General features: G+C 41.7%; 1 protein-coding gene and 1 long non-coding RNA gene across 7 annotated transcripts in view; one reads left to right on the top strand and one right to left on the bottom strand.

The window, feature by feature from the left end:
• arb2a (ARB2 cotranscriptional regulator A) overlaps positions 1 to 17,568 on the top strand; it is a 137,136-nt gene that overhangs the window by 38,386 nt on the left and 81,182 nt on the right. For all 6 annotated transcript variants that reach the window (XM_067519827.1, XM_067519832.1, XM_067519829.1 and 3 more), the window contains one exon: positions 16,431 to 16,649. In XM_067519827.1, coding sequence (XP_067375928.1) covers positions 16,431 to 16,649 — 219 coding nt within the window. The remainder of the gene's footprint in view (positions 1 to 16,430; positions 16,650 to 17,568) is intronic.
• On the bottom strand, positions 3,807 to 12,132 carry LOC137136305 (uncharacterized). The gene is made up of 3 exons (XR_010915574.1): positions 11,898 to 12,132; positions 9,410 to 9,562; positions 3,807 to 4,338 (listed from the first exon to the last, which is right to left on the bottom strand). It is a non-coding gene; the product is annotated as an uncharacterized lncRNA (long non-coding RNA).

The following is a 17,568-nucleotide window of genomic DNA, read 5'->3' as shown; positions in this document are numbered from 1 at the left end:
TCGAAAATTTCATATTTTCATGTTATCACATTAAATCAAGAACTGAACTGGATTTTTACTTTATGGTCATCTTCACTATCAGACCTTTTTCATCATCCATTTTCTTTTACATCCTTCCTCTCAGTCTACCTCCAGGCAATCTCTCGCTGATTTCTACAGAATCTTGCCTTGTCTCCCCTGCTGGTGCTACCTGCTTAAATGCTAAAATAACGTGATGTTAGCACTCGTTAGTGGGGACGTGACTATTCATTCCTCCGTGTCTGATATAGGGTCTATAAAAGAATGGATGGATAAGAAATTGTAGTGCTCCATACCAGCTGTGACTCAGTATCATCAACTTGGAAATGATGTGAGCATATAAATGCAGACACACACACACACACACACACACACACACACACACACACTCACTGTTTGCCCAGATCAAGGCCGTGGCTTTGAGGGAGTAGAGGGAGATCAGGAACAGAGAGCCTATGGAAATAGACGGCTTTGTCATCGAAACACCCACCACTCTTCCCAAGAGATGCACTTCTGTGGTAGTATCCTTAACTCACTGACTTTATTCTTCTCTGTTTCGATCCTCGTTCTCTAACCTGCATCTGACACTCACACAGACACGCACGAACACACACACACACTCACACACCCTATGTTTTCATTTTTGTCCTTAAGCTAAACAGTATATGCTCAAATGTTGTGATTTGCGAACAAAACTTGTCTGTTCTCTCTTTAGTTTGCCATATTTTTAAGTTAGATTTAAATTTGAAATTTACAAATGAATATTTAATTTCTTTAGTTTGTCAGCTGACTTCAGAGTTTACTAAAATCTTTTTTTTAAATGCCATATTATAATGTTAGTCAGTTAGGGCATGTTGTTGTTGATCAATTTAATTATCAACGTTATCGTTTCTCATTTGACTTTGTTTCTGGTCCATTCTGTTGCTTTTGTTTGTAACCACATATTTCTCCCAGCTTTTTCTTTCACTACATAACATACTGTGATATACATTACCTAAATATATTGCAAGTCTGTGGGGAAAGAGAGGATTACTAGGCAACTGTTTGCTGTGTCACTTGATGACACAAGTGAATTTATCCAGGGTTCAGTACTACTTACTTGTTTTTTTTTTTTTATTCTTTTTTTCTTGTTTTTTGTTCTTCTGCACAAAACATTTGCTTCAGTCCTTTTCTCTCACATTCTCATATGCAGTGACTTCAACTGTGGATGTTATTTTCATTCCCAATCCACTCTGTCCTTGTTTCATTTTTCTTTGAATCCTGGGAGCAGTGCAGCTGTGTGAAATGTTTAATCCTCAGTGTGTGGTGGATGACAATAACACAAAGTAAAACCATGTCAGTCACTACTATCACTACAGAATTGGAGACTCTCCTCGTTGCTTTACTATATCTCTCGTACATCTGACTCTGTAGCTCTTTCAGTTATGCCATTAAACCCATTGGACATCTGCATCACTGGAATTTTAGGTGTGTGTATAGCTTTTAAGAGGGTAGCATGTGGCTGAATGACATGCCCCCTCAAAAGGGTGGCTTTGCCTTGCCTGCCTGCTGGCCCTATGAGCTGGGGTTTGATTCTGGCAGAGAATCTGTCAGAGATCAAAATGGTCACTCCCCCTTCCTCTCAGGATTACCTATGTGGTGGGTGAGTGGACAGGTCTTGCACATGCCGGAAAATGCAAGTGCATAGTGTGTGCATTAACACACACAGCAGCTTTATGCCTTCTACTGTTGTACCCAGCAGACTACAGACTGTTCAATAAACATATTTGAAATCAGTTGTTGATTTCTGCTTAATATTTATTAAGCAGATTTGTTGAATTTTATTCATCTTCATTTGTGTTGAAAGCCCAAGTCTTGTTTTGGAATAAATGTTGAGCCAGCCCCCTTTCCTATTTCTTGTCATGTCTATATTTATTCATTTCCATCCATCCATTCTCACCCACACCTGAGAAAGATTTTAGTGTCTGCCGTGCCCAAGTTGACCACATGTTTGCAGGGTCAGCCAGAGTAGCTGGGTGAGAGCCAGCCTGCTGAGGGTTAGTACTTGGGCAGGCCAGGGTTTGGTTTGACCAGCAGTAAGACCTGGAGTGTGGGCAGCCTGACATGTAGGTGGGGGCGGGACTGCAGAGCTTGTATCCTGGAGATTAGAGCGATACACCATCTATACACACAGGATGGGCTTTTCAACAGCCCACACTACCCTGGCCATGACTCCCTCAACTGGGGAAGTGTGTGTGTGAATGTGTGTGTGGGACGATGTCAAAAAGAAGCATGCACACTTTTTTTCTAATGGGTAATGGCAGGGTAAACTTTTCACCCCACTTTCTCATGTGATCTGTCTAAAAAAGCATTCCACGGAAAATGTATGCGCCCTGCACCTGTGTGAATGTGTGTTTATGTGTGCAGTGCAGCTTGTGTGCAATTCTGAGCTAATAGCAATAAGAGCAGTGGACTGTAGATTACCTCTAGTTCAGACAATTATCTTTCCACCAGTCAATTCAAGGTCAGTTTTGCAAAACCATTTACTTGCCAACAAATATCCTTGTGTCTGAATAAAGAGCTGTTTCAAACATCTCACTCTAGAATATATTTTGATATTGTTTTCCTTGTTCTTTTTTTAAAGTGTTTTAACTGTTACTGTAATAGCTAATATCACGTATGTTATTTATGTATTTTTTTGGTAGAATTTGAATAGGTTGCTTTCCAGTATTTGTATGCCAACTGCTGCAGTCACATGGGCTTTCCACATGTATATGTGAGTGTGTGTCTGTGTGTGTTCTTTGAGTTTGTTGCTTTGCTTAATAGCTATGGCAAGTAAATGAGGTCTGATGTTTGGAGTTTATTTAATAGGCAGTGCGCGTGCATGTGTCTGCACTTGTGTGTGCTCAGTCTTTAGCAGTGCGCCATGTCTCAAGCCCCTTATTCTTGGATAATTGTGCTGAAAGTCCTCAGCCTCCCCTTTAGCCTGAAAACCAAGCTCATTGCAGCTCCCAAAGAGCCCCCCTACAAGGTGGAGAAAAAAAATCCCAAGTTGTCCTTGTGCATAAAAGTAGATTCTACTCTCCAACACCTTTTCAAATTAATATTTGTGATGGGCGCCATTCTGCCAGCCCCAGTTTCTGTTCCCTGCCTTTGTTCCTGCGTTTGATGTAATGGAGGCAAGGACAAAGAGGAGAGCAGGCAGAGTGTGTGAAAATGGTAGTTAAGTGGGCTTAAGGACTCCTTCAGTACCTTCTGAAAGGCCTGGACCCTGAATAGGACCCTCGCACTGCTAAGCTGTAGTGCAGTAAACAAGACAGGTCCAGCACAAAGGTGCGTCTCAAATGAGCACAGACACCCTCCTCCTCTTTCACCTAACCCCGTCTCTACCCAACCTTCTACCAAACTCTGACATCTGGCCAATCCCAAGATCTATCTGAGTCCTCACTGATTCCCCACCACTTTTATCCCCCTTAATTTTTTTTGTTCTCCTTCATATCTTTTCTCTTGTTCTTTAGTGTTTCTCAACATTCTCTTCTGGTGTGTGTGTTTGTGTTTTGTTGTGCTGGTCCCGGCTGGACAGCTTGCTCCCCCTAGCAAGGCTTGTCCCCAGCGCTTGGGCGGCTCGGATCTTTTGTTTAGTTAATTGCAATGAGTATAATGTACTAGTCTCTCAGAGGTCCACGAAAGACAATTAGACAATCCCAAGAATTTAATGAGACACCACCAGCCTCAATCCCCCATACTCTGCTTTGAGAAACACCCTGCTTTCAGTTGGCACAGACTGTGATGTAGTGAGGAGGGGGTTGCGATGCAGGTCGCCTGTCTGTGGCTGTTTGTGTGTTTACCAGATTGTTGATCTGCCCATCAGAGAAATCACCAGAGAAAAAAGACCGACTGAGATAAAATATAAGGTGGGGGGGGACAGAACAAAATAAACTGTTATTTCTATATTTTAATTCTATATTTATATGGCACATTTCCAGGCCTGTTACACCATGGGGTTCTCATCTCAAGAATGGCTCTTCCTGGCCAGGACAGACTTCCCGAGAATGTCCGTGTAATTATTAAGAGCGATTATCCTGTTCACCCAGTGAAGGGACGGAGCACTTGACAGTGTCATCCCCGAAAGGAAGAGGGATGGCTGGGGGGCCTGGGTGACAGACGAAACCCTGGGTGGCCCCTTAAGGACTTCTCCTTTCTCTCAATCTCTCTCTCTGTCTTTTTTTCTGCTCTTATTATTTCTTCCATGATGTTCCATTTCTCTGTGCCTTTCTGTCTCTTGTTTGTGTCATACATTCCATCGTTGAGACTGCTCTCCAGATCATGCCAAGATAAAGCCTGCGTTTAAAACAGAGGAAATGTCCATAAGTGATTCATTACACCTCTATTCACCTCACATGGGCATTAATTAATATCAGTGTGCCATTGTCAAGTGCCTGTAATTCACAACCTTAAAACGTTGTGAAAAAAAGAAAATTCTTATATTCCTTTTGTTTTCCCCTTCTCTCCTCCATTCTTCCTCTCATTCTGTCATTCCTGTGCTTTTTTCTCCCTGGCTAATCATGGTGTTACAACAAAAGACGGGGCTCCATTATTGCATGTGTGCGTCCCAGAAGAAAGGAAATGAGAACGGGACAGAGGGTGGCCGTGGCATGACACTGCACTATTAATCTTCCAGTAAAGCCTTGTCAGGCAGAAACGGACACAAATGGATCACTCCCATTAACTGGGGGAGTGTAGGTAAGGGCTTTAACAAGCGTTTACCAGAGTCCATTTTCTCACTAATGAAGAGGGGGAATATGCGACCTCCCAGCCAAACCTGCCAGACCGCACTTTAAGGTCTGGATGGAGGGGAAAAGGAGAGAGGATGAAGAGCTGGAGGAGAGGAGAAGAGAATGTTTGAGCATGGATAAAATGCTTTATTCTGTGTGCTGACATGTTGTATCAGGCATGGTGAGAGGTCAGGGAGACCCAGCCTCCCAATGACATAGAAAGACCTCTGTCATGGGACAGCCAGGTTCTGATTTTCAAGAATTGTGTGTGAACATCTGTCTTGAGAATCACAGCAGCACACACAGAGACAATTTATCTTAGATTCTGGTTTACTATTACTGTGATAGATATACACATACAAGGAGACACAGTTGATGCATTCTTATGTACCCAACCTACCAGAGCCACTATGGTAGGTGTCAGCTAACAGGCGGACCAGAGGAGTCAAAAAACCGCTGGTACTGTGATGTGACATGGCTCTCTGGGATGTCTCTGAATCACAGCGGCATTCCCAGAGGGCTACATGTGGTTTTGTTCATGTGTGTTGAGTGTGTGTGTGTGTGTTTGAATCTGTAACTTAGCAGTGGAGACTTGGACATTTAATTTCGAACGCAAGATGTCTCGTGTCCCTCGACACAGGCTGGAGACATATCAAGGATCAAGCTGTGGTGGTACAGTGTAATTCATTGTGCCCATCGAAATGTCAAAATTTACGTCAGTGAACATAAGCAAATGAGTAGTTTTTAAAAAATCAGATTTTTCTGTTACTCACAATGGCTCATGCATGTCATTTACTGTAAGATTATAATTCCTCTCAGCTGTAACACCCATGTCTATGGAGAGTTTTTTTGAATGCATCAAATTGTAGTGATACCACTAGATGGATGCATTTGGCTGTTGTTTTCCTCTGCATCGAGCAACAGTGAGACCAGTTTCCCAATCATGGCCAGATGAGTGGAACTACTGTCATTAAAGAGATAGCAGCACATGCTGACCTGAGTGATACCAAAGAGGGAGAGGAAGAGAGGCGCGGCTCAGCCCGTTTGTCTGTTATCACAGGCTTTGTGTTCCACAGGCTCCCAGGGGAAACTACGAGACTACAGGAAGGCAAGAGGAAGACTTCACCTTCCTCCTTCCCTCCTTCCACACACACACTCCCTCCACCCCATCTTTCCTAGCACTCCCGCTCCTCAGCAGCGCTCCCCTCGCACCCCCACGCCCCAAACATTTTTAATTATATCTTCTCCCAAGTAGTGCGGCTCAGTAACCAAGGAGCTGACATTGATGCATGTGCTGATAAATCCGCAAACACTGGAAACAAGATTAACAAAGATTTTGAGGAAAGGGTGACAGCTAATTTTGCGCGATGGTCGGCGCCTCATTCAAGAGTGATGTTTTTGATAGAGCGAGCCACGCCTGAGAATTCATGCTCCACACTGGGGAGGGGGACGCAAACATAGCTCAAGAAGTTCCGCGGCATTTGCACTTTTTAAATTGTTTTTCTCTTTCCTTTCCCCTCTCTGTCAGTCCGGCCTACTGAATTACTTGCTACTGTTCTGTTTGGTATGTTTTTTAGTAACATAGTAACACTTCATGTAGTATATTTTTTCAAAATAATGATGGCATTCATTTTAAATGATTGTCAGAATGTTTTGCCACAAAACCATCTGATTTCTATTTCCTGTTTCTTAGTAAACCAAGAAGACAACATCGTCCTTAACAGTGTTTTTTATATATAATTTGTGTAGCAATAACTTGAGAATACTAGGTGCAATCATTCAGCATCTTTGTCTGTGGGCATTTTTTTGTTGCTGTGTATATATGTGCTAATCTAATCAGTGTTATCTAATCAGCAGTGTGTATTGTGGAGTCAGTAACATGCCACTCCAGGCCCGTGGTCCTCTCTCTGTCCTCTCTCAACCCACTGAGACACCGATACACCTCTGAGAGAGATATCTGTATGCCTCATCACCCCCCTCCACCCCCAAACACACACATACATGCGTGCATACAGACACAAACACACACAGAGAAAGGAGGAAGATAACAATCATACTTCCACAGCTGATTCCCTATTTTCTCACCGAACAAGGCATACCACCCTACCTCGTTCTTTTCTCTTTCTCCTCTCTGCAGCCAATTTCAGGTCTATACAGTAGAAACATCTTGTAGATTTCTTTTGTTCTTTTTTCCTTCCTCTTCTCTTTTCTCTTTCCCTGTTCAACCCTTTTTATGGAATGTCTCTGTTCTCAGAATTGCCTCCTCTGTCTTTATCTGACAGCTTCTTTCACTTTTTTTGTCAATTTCTCCTTCTCCCTCTCTCTCTGTTTCTCTGGATCTCTTTTTCTTCTGCACCCCTCCATCTGCTTTCACTTTTGTTTGCCCGGCCCCTCTCCCATCCCAACTTGATAATGAGGAATGCAGTGTGACCCTGACCTCCATCGGCCCTGCAACCACCTCCGACCTCTCCAGGTGACCTCCAGTCCCTGTTTTGACAGGTTGATTAATTACCCAGTGTTATGATTTATGAGAAAAGCAGTATGTAAAAATAATAGACAACAGGTGGTCTTAAAAAAAGTAATAGATTTGAAAGAGCTTCTAGTAAGGATTGTGGTGAGGGGGTTGGCGTGTGTGTGTGTGTGTGAGAGAGAGACAGAGAGTGAGAGAAAGAAAGCTGAATAGAGAAGAGATGTGTTTTACAGCCCCTCTCCATGGTTAATTGCTTTCAACCGTTTTTGAAGGCTACATCGGGTTAATAGGAAAATGTCTATTGCTCCATGCATGGTTTCCTTAGTTGCCACAGCATGGATTTCTCCACGTGTCTTTAGCTGTATGGTGAGAGGATGAAGGGGATTCCAACCTACATGCGTAGGTCCATGTGTGTGCTGTGAAGCATAAACCCAGCCATGTGGTAATGACACTATGGAAAATATCCTGGAACACACAGACATATAGTTCATACATGCATACACACACACACACACACACACACACACACACACACACACACACACACACACACACACACAGTTACACTTTTACAGCATATTCTTTGCCACCTCTTTGCTAGGTTACATCCTGTGAAAATAAGCAGAGTAAATGGCAGAACAGAGCAGCCAGTGTTTACCCTTCACACTTCAAACACAGCTTGTGATTGGCTGTGGCGACCTCCCGTGACTCATGGACCTGTGGTGCAGCACCACTTAGAGAGAGGTCAGGCTCTTGGACTGTTGAAGTGTGTGTGTCAGTGTGGTTGTGTGTCTGTGTGCTAATGCTGTGGCCTTCAGATTTATTGCCACTTGCAAGACTATAGCTTGTTGCACCAGTGTACAGTACCCATACAAAACGAAATGCATATCTTACACATTTTATATAGGTCACACTTTATGAAATGAAATATCACACAGACACACACCTCACAAAGCAATGGTCAGCAGCATTGGCAGGACCACCAGTCCTTCCTGTGGCTCTCATTCCTAGGTCACAATAACAGGGCAGAGGTGAAAGGATTCCTCTCTGACCTTTGGCTGATGGAGGTTATGGTGGTCCTGTGATGTTGTATCGCACAACAGGGTAGTGTTATTATTCAACAACATGGTGTCTACTATTGTTAGAAATATGTACTGTAGTTTAGCTTTTACCTGGCATGCGCACAGTTGTTGTGTATTACTTTACCATGATGGGTATGTGCCTAGGTCTGCACTTACACATGTGTCTACAATGTTTAGGTGTGTGCTGCCATTGACCCCGGCTGTCTCAGCCTGTACATATGGCCATGCGTCTTGCACCCACTATGTGTGTGTTCATGTGTGTTAACACACTAACTACCTGTCCAGATGGTGAAGCAGAAACATTCATTGACAGTGCTCTTTGAGAATTCACATGGTGGTGGAATTTCTTTACTGCAGCATACTGAAGACACATTTGTGTTTTAGTGTCATTTAGCACCAGAGATCATAGACCTCATTTTTTGCCCAGTCTAGTTCAGAAAATATTTTTTTTAAAAGCAGCCAGATGCTTCTTTGTCACTATCATCAGTTGAATAATCTTTTTTTAGCATCACATTCTTTCCTGAACTCAGGCTTTGTCTTTCTTTCTTCCTTCTGTTCAGCTAGTGGTGGCCTTTAGGACACAGTTGGTCCAGGGACACCTCCTCTCCTCCCGTTTTTGCTTTTTGTAGCTACTCTCTGTGCTCTCCTTTCGCCTTGATTTATACATTAAATAGTTAGGCAGGAGGGCAGGGAGGCACCCATCATTCTATGATCTATATATCTCTGTGCCCTCATTAAAAATACATGTGTATGCTTAGGGGAGACAATATAGAATATATAAATCAAAATTCTTACGGCATCAGAATAAGCTTCCTGTATTTATTTCCCTATAGCTTTCCCTGTGTGGGCAGAGAACTCTTCCTGCTTACTGTATTTCCCTTGTTGTGTATATGTGGCAAGCACATGCTTGATACTTTAATATTAAAGTGTAGCGGAAATCTCGTTAATTTATTATGCACATTATGCAATGTGCAAGTTTACCAAGTGTCTATCCAAGCAGCACTGCTGGCTAAAATATGATCATTTCCATATTCCAGCAATAGATCTTATTAAGTTTATATATTTGAAAATCTAATTGTACAAACCTATAATGGTAGATATGATGACTCTTCAGATATATTTAGATGTTTGATTGACTTCAAGGCAAATATTTGATGTTGAGGTTAGACTGCTCTCCAGTCTCACTGTTGGTGAGTTTAGATTCAAAGTTGCATCTTTGCAAATGACACGCAGGTCTTCTGTTAAAGAAAAAAAAGGGGGGGGGGAGAAAAAAAGTTGACAAATGACTTGTGTAACATTTACTTGCACAATCAATAGCTCTGACAATTTCCACCTGGATGGTGATTAATGCTACATCCACCCCAATTCCAGCTACCTCCACCCCCAGCTCTAAACCTCTCTCTGTGTGTGTCGTGCTGTGAGCAGATGAAGGAGGCCTGTGTGTGTCAGTGTACATGTGAGTGTGTTTATGTGCCAGTGTCCAGACACTTGGATGCTTGATCAACCACTGAGCCTGAATATTGGTTGAACAAATTCACATGAGTATGAACAATAAGTGTCACATAAACTGACTTTGGCATTGCTCCGAGTTGAGTTACTCAACAGCGTCTGTGTGAGTGTCTTTATGTCTATCCTTTCACTAAGGTGCTGAAAATAGACAGGTCGGGAGGAGCGAGACAGGAGGAGAGAAATAGAAAGTGAAACAGAGAGAAAGAAATGTAAATGCAAGCATGAAAAGAAGCTGAGGCATCAGGGATCAGAAGCTGTGCTATTCTCTTCACTTCCTCCACCCCACTGCTCCACTTTGAACTAATTTATAAATATTCAGCTCCATATATAAACAATATCCAAATGAGCCCAGACATCCATGCCAAGGTTAAAAACTCTGCCGCTTATTACAGACACAACTACTTGACTAGCTCTAAAGGTTAGCCTCTCATTCTGACCTAAACTATTTGTGCTCATTAAGATCAAGAAAAAGATAATCATTACCACAGAGTCTTATTTACTTTGACTAAATTAGTGTACGACCACATTAGTGAAATGGAAAACACAGAATAGTCTTTGAACTTGGAGCGAAAAGTTGAATTTAGAGAAACTTAATTAAATATGTAGTCTTTATTAGAGAAGAAATCCAAGCACCCGGTGATTTGTTCAAAATGAACTCACAGAGCAGATAGGGAGACGAAGCTCCAGTTTGTCAGCTCCAGTTTTATGTAAACATTTGTGTTGGCTGTTGAGTTGATTGCTTAAACATACAATGATGTGGGTTTAAGCAGGGATGCAAAAATACCAGTTGAGCACATTCATCTTATATGTATGTGTTGCAAATTATGCCACTTTATATAATGTTGATGACCAATGTTTAAATTAATTGTAGCCAGTAATAGTGTGTTTTTCTTTTTAAACTGGAAGGTCTTTCATTTGGGTCTTCTCTGCAAATATTTCCATGCCCCCTGGGTACTAATAGTTATCAAGAGGATGATTGATTTTGTGCTGACAGGCTGATGACAATTCCGTCTCATCCTCTCTCACATCACCCATAAGATCCACACACGTCTTTTCATAGCCCCTGTGGTACAGTAAGTACTATCCCACCCATACGCTCTCAGAGAAACATGACTCTGTGTTTGGTGGGTATTTGAGGATGGGGGGGTCTCAGCCTGGTGCTGTGTTAAAATGAGAAAGGGGGCACCGTGACTTAATCTGACAGTACTGTGCGATCTGTGTGGTATCTCAGCCTCAGGGAGAATGTGAGTCGTAAGGAGAGAGAAAGAGAGAAAAAAGAGGGATTGGGTGGATAAAGGGGCCCTGCATGCAAAAAAAAACTCACGTAGAGACAGAGACAGACAAGGTCACACAGCAGGGCGGCCCTGATGGAGAGGGGAGAGCCAGAGAGCGTACTTGTTATTACAGTATTTACCTTTCCTCTCAGCTACTTCATACTTTACCTCTTTATCAAGGAACTGTCTGTACTTTTTCTCTTTTCCTTTTTCCTGTAAACAATGTTTTACTTGTATTAGGTGCCTCTTCAACCACTAGTGACTTAAAACACAAACAAATTTTGACACTAATGCTTTGCTCTTGCTTATTACCAACTAAGCTTTGCCTTTCGGTCATCTATTGTGCCTCGTTCAGATCTCAAACCCAACTGTAGCCTGCAGCCATGCCTCCCCTCCTCCTCTTCTTATTGGGTCCGCCATGCTGGGTGACCCTTTCCCTCTTGTCAGTCAAGCCTCAGTAGCAAATGGGAAGCTGCGTATTGGCGAGACAAGGAAACGAAGCAAAGGCTGTTGAAAAGAGGGAGCGCCGCTTGCCCTTACTCTAACAGCCCCCTGACAGAAAACTAAAAAAGTACGCTGTCCAAAAGCCTATAGAATACACGCTGATCCTTGAGATGTACGGTGCATGCTCATTGGATACACACAAGCATTAAAATACAACTGCAATGTGAAGAAAAGCATTTATATGCTTCTATTCAGCAAACCGCCACACATCCTGAAATTCACGCAACCATACCATCCACTTTCCTCACTGCATGCACCCATGACCGCTATCAGCCATGCTTTGTACCTGTCAAGTGCTGTCCTTTTCCCTGTGCCCAAAGCCCTGCTCACTACATGAGAGCTCTCACATCAAAGCTTCGCTGAGCTCCACACGTACAGATGAAACACCCTCTCACTCCGGCCGCCTTTCTCCCTGCTCCTGCACATTAGACACATTTCATTTCATTACCACGCCACTGGAAAAATAGAGGTGCTGCTGTCTTAAAGGGACATCTTATTTATTCTCACACTTGTGTACTCTCATCACACGTGGACACAAACACACACATACACGAATTTTTGTAAAATAATGTGGCTGGAAGGAAGAATAATGATCTGTTACTATCAAAGTTCTAGCGGACAAATGGCATCTAATTTGATCATAAAGAGGGCACCTCAGTGTCATCCGAATACTAACAACATTTATTTGAATATTAAATATGACAGTCTTTTAAAACAGCATAATCTGGCTTAAAAAGTAACTTAAAATAACTTTACTGTACTTTGTAGCTTACTGTATATATGTTTTATGTCTTTCTACTTTGTAGATTGAACAAAGCATGTTTTTTTTTTTAAAGAACTTCACATCGCTGTATGAGGGAGATGGTACGATGTCGGAGGACAGGTTTCATCACGATGATGAGACAAGCCCCGGTTCCCTTAGCAGCGGCAGCCTTTGTTGTGCTATCTGGTGCGGGACAGGCCGACAAAGGAGCACTAAGGAGCGTCCAGAGCAGGGTGATGGGGGTCGGGGCGACCCTCTTGACCGCTGGCCCTAGGGCAGGGACTCAGTGTGGATGTGGCACAGGGGCACCCACAGGGCATGGGAAGAGACTTAGCCTGCATACTGCAACAGAAAAACACCACTGACCCAACGCTAGAAGACCGTGTGTGTCTGTTTTATTTAAGACAGTGTGTGTATAGGACAAAGGCGCAGGGTGACCCAGTGTTAGCAGTGTGTGAGAGAGAGATTTGGTGGTATAAAAAGCAGGGTGACCCAAGGTTTGCAATTGTGCATTTGTGTAAGACAGCACATCACAACACAAAGATCAGATTAACAGGTGTATCCAGTGTTTGTGTGTGGGAGAGACTTGACAGTTAGCTAGAACTACAAAGACCGAGTGACCTAACTCTACAAGGCTGTATGGCAGAGAGATTTAGCTGTCACAAAACAAAGCAAAGACTAGGATGATGAACATTAGCTCAGTGGGAGAAATTAGTTCTGTGGGATTTTGTGAGGCATTGCGCTGTTTCATTGAAATATCGTATTTTTTTTGTTTTGTTTTGTTCTTTTGTCAATTTAGTATTTTTTGCATAGATGAATTTGGTGAACCTAATAATTTTTTGCTGAAAATTAGGTTGTAAACTGCTTTAAAAAAAAATAAGTATTTCGATTAAAGTTAAAACTTTTCAAATACGTATCTAGTTTAAGATTTGCTTTAAAGTGCTCAGTCTACCAGCATCAGGCTTGTAGTAAACTTGGTTTATGAAGAGAAGAATAAGAAGAGGAAGTGACTGGACAGAAAGAGCAGTGTGCTCCTGACACCAACATAGACCTCTTAGTGTTCAAATAAATGATGGTTTCCGACATAGTGGTGAACTCGGTGGCCCTTCTCCTCTAGACTAAATACACAGACGACACTGGTCGCCTTTACAGCAATGTCCTTCTGGGTGACTGGACAGCTGAAAGGGTTAGCACTGTTAGCTCAGTTAGGTGTGTTTGCAGTTTGGGGGAAAGGCAATAGGCAGAAGGCAACGCAGGTTTAGCTTAAGGATGCTAAAGGCAAAGAACTGGCCCACTTGAGGTTAGCGTTAGTGTGCTTAATGCCAGGAAGGTTTATTGACCAGCAAGGATTAAAGGAAGAGCAGTGAAGTCTCAACACGTTTTTAAGCCACTTAGGGTCAGTACCAGAACACATGGACCAGTGTTGCTAAACCGTTAACTTTTGGCCTTGTGACCTAAGACTACAGAACGGAGAAATGCACACCAATGTCATGTGATAATATTTAGGTACAAGGCTTTTCTTGTTGTTGTCTTTCCTCCCATCTGAGTGCAGTGGGATATTTAGTTTGTTATTGTTTAGTTCTTTACATACATATTTTATTTTGGCTGTTTTAAATGGAGCTATTTATTCATTTTAAATCTGATCTCATGATTCATGATGTTGCTGTAGGCTGAATTAGTCTTGTCAGTTATTTTATCAGGCTGCCACCAGTGGGCAGTGGCACAAAGCTGGTGTGGATCTGTTGAAGACTTCATGTCTCTGTCTCACCTTTCTTCTGTTTTTGTGTCATCATTTACCAATCTATCTATATGACTCCTTTTTTCTCTAACTCTTTCCTGTCTTTCTTATGTTCTCTTTTTTTTATCACCCACTCCTTTTTTCATCTGTGTATCAATCTGTCTGCATGTTTGCTTGTGTATTTGAACTTCCGCAGCGGTTTGCAAATGTCCCTGAAGTCTGAGGACTGAACTCAGTCTTCCTAATAGATCCTCTTCCATTTCCTCTCTAACTTAACCTTTTTTGCTCTGCGAACATAGACATACAGTAAACTCACAGACAAATGAAAACATCTACCTCATCTCATCATCTACCTCAAATTTGCATACAAACTGTTTTGTGGACGTACTTTGTTAAAATTAGAACTCACTTGCTAGATTACTATACGATTTATTGTTGCTTCAAGTAAAAATATTAACTTCATCCCATTTTTACCACTACCTTTATTTGCAGAAAATTAATAAAATCTGAAATGAAAATTTCAGAATACATTTATTAAATATTCAGTTCTTTTTTAAATTTGCAATAGTGAAGTAAGTGTTATCAAAATATACTTTAAATATAATAATTTGTCATTTCATTCCTGTTCCTAAGTGATTTTCCATAAATGTATTATGTATTTTTTTTATATAAATAAGTTTTTGCAAATATCATCAACAAGCTAAGGAGAATCATGTCTGAATTTGAAAGGGAGTGAGAATTAGACTAATTTTATAATCTGAATAAGCAAGATAGTGTCATTTTGCCGTTGTCAACACACGGCAGGTGCTAAGGGAAGGGGTGTGTGGCAGGTTTGATGCCGATGTGCTCAGGAGGGACACATACACACATGCTGCGTCAACAGAAGACGAGCACATTGTGTTAACACTTATTAAAGAAAAGGAGACATGCTGCTGTTAGAAGTGTGTGTTTGTGAATCTGTGTGCGACCATGTGCATTGGTGATTTGTAGAGGAAGCTGAGTGACGCTACCTTTCTGAACTCCTTCTCACATCTCCTAAAGGTCTTTTTGTTAGAACTGATATCTTTCGTAGTTCTTAGTGTGGGTGGGTGTGTGTGGTGTGGTGTGCCAATGTGTGTGTGCCAATGTGCGTGTTTGCATAGCCGTATACCCATAAGTTTAAGTCCTGGGCTGTGTGTATGTTTATTCACAATAGGGTTGAGTGTGAAAACTACAACCAAAGTGAAACGGGAATCCTTTCATTTCCTGCTTTAGTTTCAGAGTGCTTGGGACAATAAACACAGTTAATTAAAATGGCTTTAAAGTTTAAGAAGTCACTAAAGTCTAGAAGAACACTTCCTTTGCTTCTCAATACATTTCCCTGCTGTCATTCTCTCTTCTTATAGTTAACTTGTTGGTTTTTTGACATTTTTATCTTTTTAATACTATGTGTACTCAGAATATCAGAATCAACTATTTGTATTATTACTAATATTATTTAAAAAAACATTAAAAAAAATAGGCCTATGGTATAATACCATCTGTAAAAGTTTGAAGTTACATACAAACACATGCACATTCACACGTGTATGCAGTTGCAGCTAACCCTTTCATTGAGTGATGGTGGAATCGATTGGGTTTGATATTAAGTGACACTTGGCCTTTGGAGTCACTAAATGCTACTCACTGACTGAAACCACCATAGCTGAATTCCAATCCCCCAGTTACTTCTCAGGCTGTCCCTGTGGTAATACACTCTGCTTGGCCTTTTTTATTTGCCCTTTCTTTCAGCCTGCATTTGCATCTTTTCCCCAGTCATCTCACAGTTTGCCTTTTCAGTGTTTTTACAGTATTATTTGCTTGTAGATATCACTACACTACAAGACCTTAATAGAGGTCTTGAATTAGAATTAGAAATTGGTGTGCATTGTTTTAAGAACTTTCTCTTGTATGTTTGGCTAAGGTAATAAAATCTGCCTTTTTCTCAAAGTTAAAAACCGAAAACTGTTCTGTGAAGTTTATATACGTATTTAATAAAGTAACAAAAGAATCTGATCATTTTGAGAATTATAAGGGAAAATGAAATAATACAACAATAATACATTTTCTACAGAAGGACGTGTTGCTTTTTGGTTCTTCTTTGACTTATTACAACTTGTCTCAACCTGGTAAATTTTTACTAGGATTATAAACCACTTTTTTTTAAAGGTCTATGGAAATCTAGTGTGTTTTGTGTTACATAACAATCAAGTAATCAAATCGTTATAAATGATAAACACATCAGTATATTAGATGATCCCATGGCTCAAACACATATCCATGTTTCTTAACTGTTTTAGGAGGGCTATGGTGTGATGGTGCTCAACCCCAACGAGAACTACCTGGAGGTAGAGAAGCCAGCCAAGTCTACTCCGATACCCTCTCCTACAGAACCTTTGGATGAACCCGCTGAAAAGAGGGAACGAAAAGATGATAAAGAGGGCAAAAAGAAGAGAGAATTTTATGAGAAATACCGTAACCCACAGAAGGAGACAGAAACTGAACGGATCCCTGTACGGGTAAGTCGGAGAGGGAGAGAGGTATAAAGAAATAGATAGAGGGTGGAGAGACAGAAGAGGGAGGGAGGAAGGAAGGAAGTGTTTGGAGAGCTGCAGCAGAGGCACAGAAGGATAGATGTTCATCAAAAGCAGACATGATGGAGGAGGTGGATGGAGTGACAGTTTAAGGTCGTGGGAGGAGGTACGAGATGAGACTTAGGTGAGAAAATAGGAGGCAGGAATTTGGGCATGTTTAGAAGTGACAAAGGAGGCTAAAAGGTGCGGAGAGGAGAAGAGTGGGAGGCGTCTAGCTGAGGAAGCGAAGGAAGGAAATGTTAGGTAACAAGGGATGAAGGAAGGATGGGAGGCAGAGGGAGAAAGAGAGGCTCTTGTGTGGTCAGCCTGTGTGTGAAGAGGTTGGCCGTGCTCCAGTCGCCTCTCAGTGAGCAAGTGTTAACCACATGGCTACCTCACTCTCTCCCGCTTTCTCTTTCCCTCTCTCTCTTTTTCTTTCTCAGATGGTGGGCTGGTCAGTGCAGCTTTGGCCCTTCACTCTTGTTGACCACTGGGATTATTATCACATACTCTGCAAACACACTGCAACGATTTTATCATGCTGCACTGACCGTACGTCTCAATTATATACACGAACCCTCCTACACATACACATATACATGCACACGCGCAGACACACACACACACACTAAGTTTGAGACACTTAGTTTGCCCACTTTATGTTGTGGTCAAACAAAGCAAGTGCCTGTTTGCCTAAATCTAGTTATGTTGTGAAAATAAATGTGGGCAAAATGAGAAATGAAAACAACCTTGCGGCCAATTGGTTTCCTTCTTTAGAGCTCTCATTCATTACTTTACTGAAAACTGAGGGGACAGCAACCTAGACTTTTCCCATCTCAGTGTTTCATATGAGTGTCTCCATTGA

The sequence above is a fragment of the Channa argus genome, chromosome 11, assembly GCF_033026475.1.
Source record: "Channa argus isolate prfri chromosome 11, Channa argus male v1.0, whole genome shotgun sequence".
NCBI classification, from domain to species: Eukaryota; Metazoa; Chordata; class Actinopteri; order Anabantiformes; family Channidae; genus Channa; species Channa argus.
Note: the sequence above shows the minus strand (reverse complement) of the source record. Positions and strands in the feature narration are given on the sequence as shown.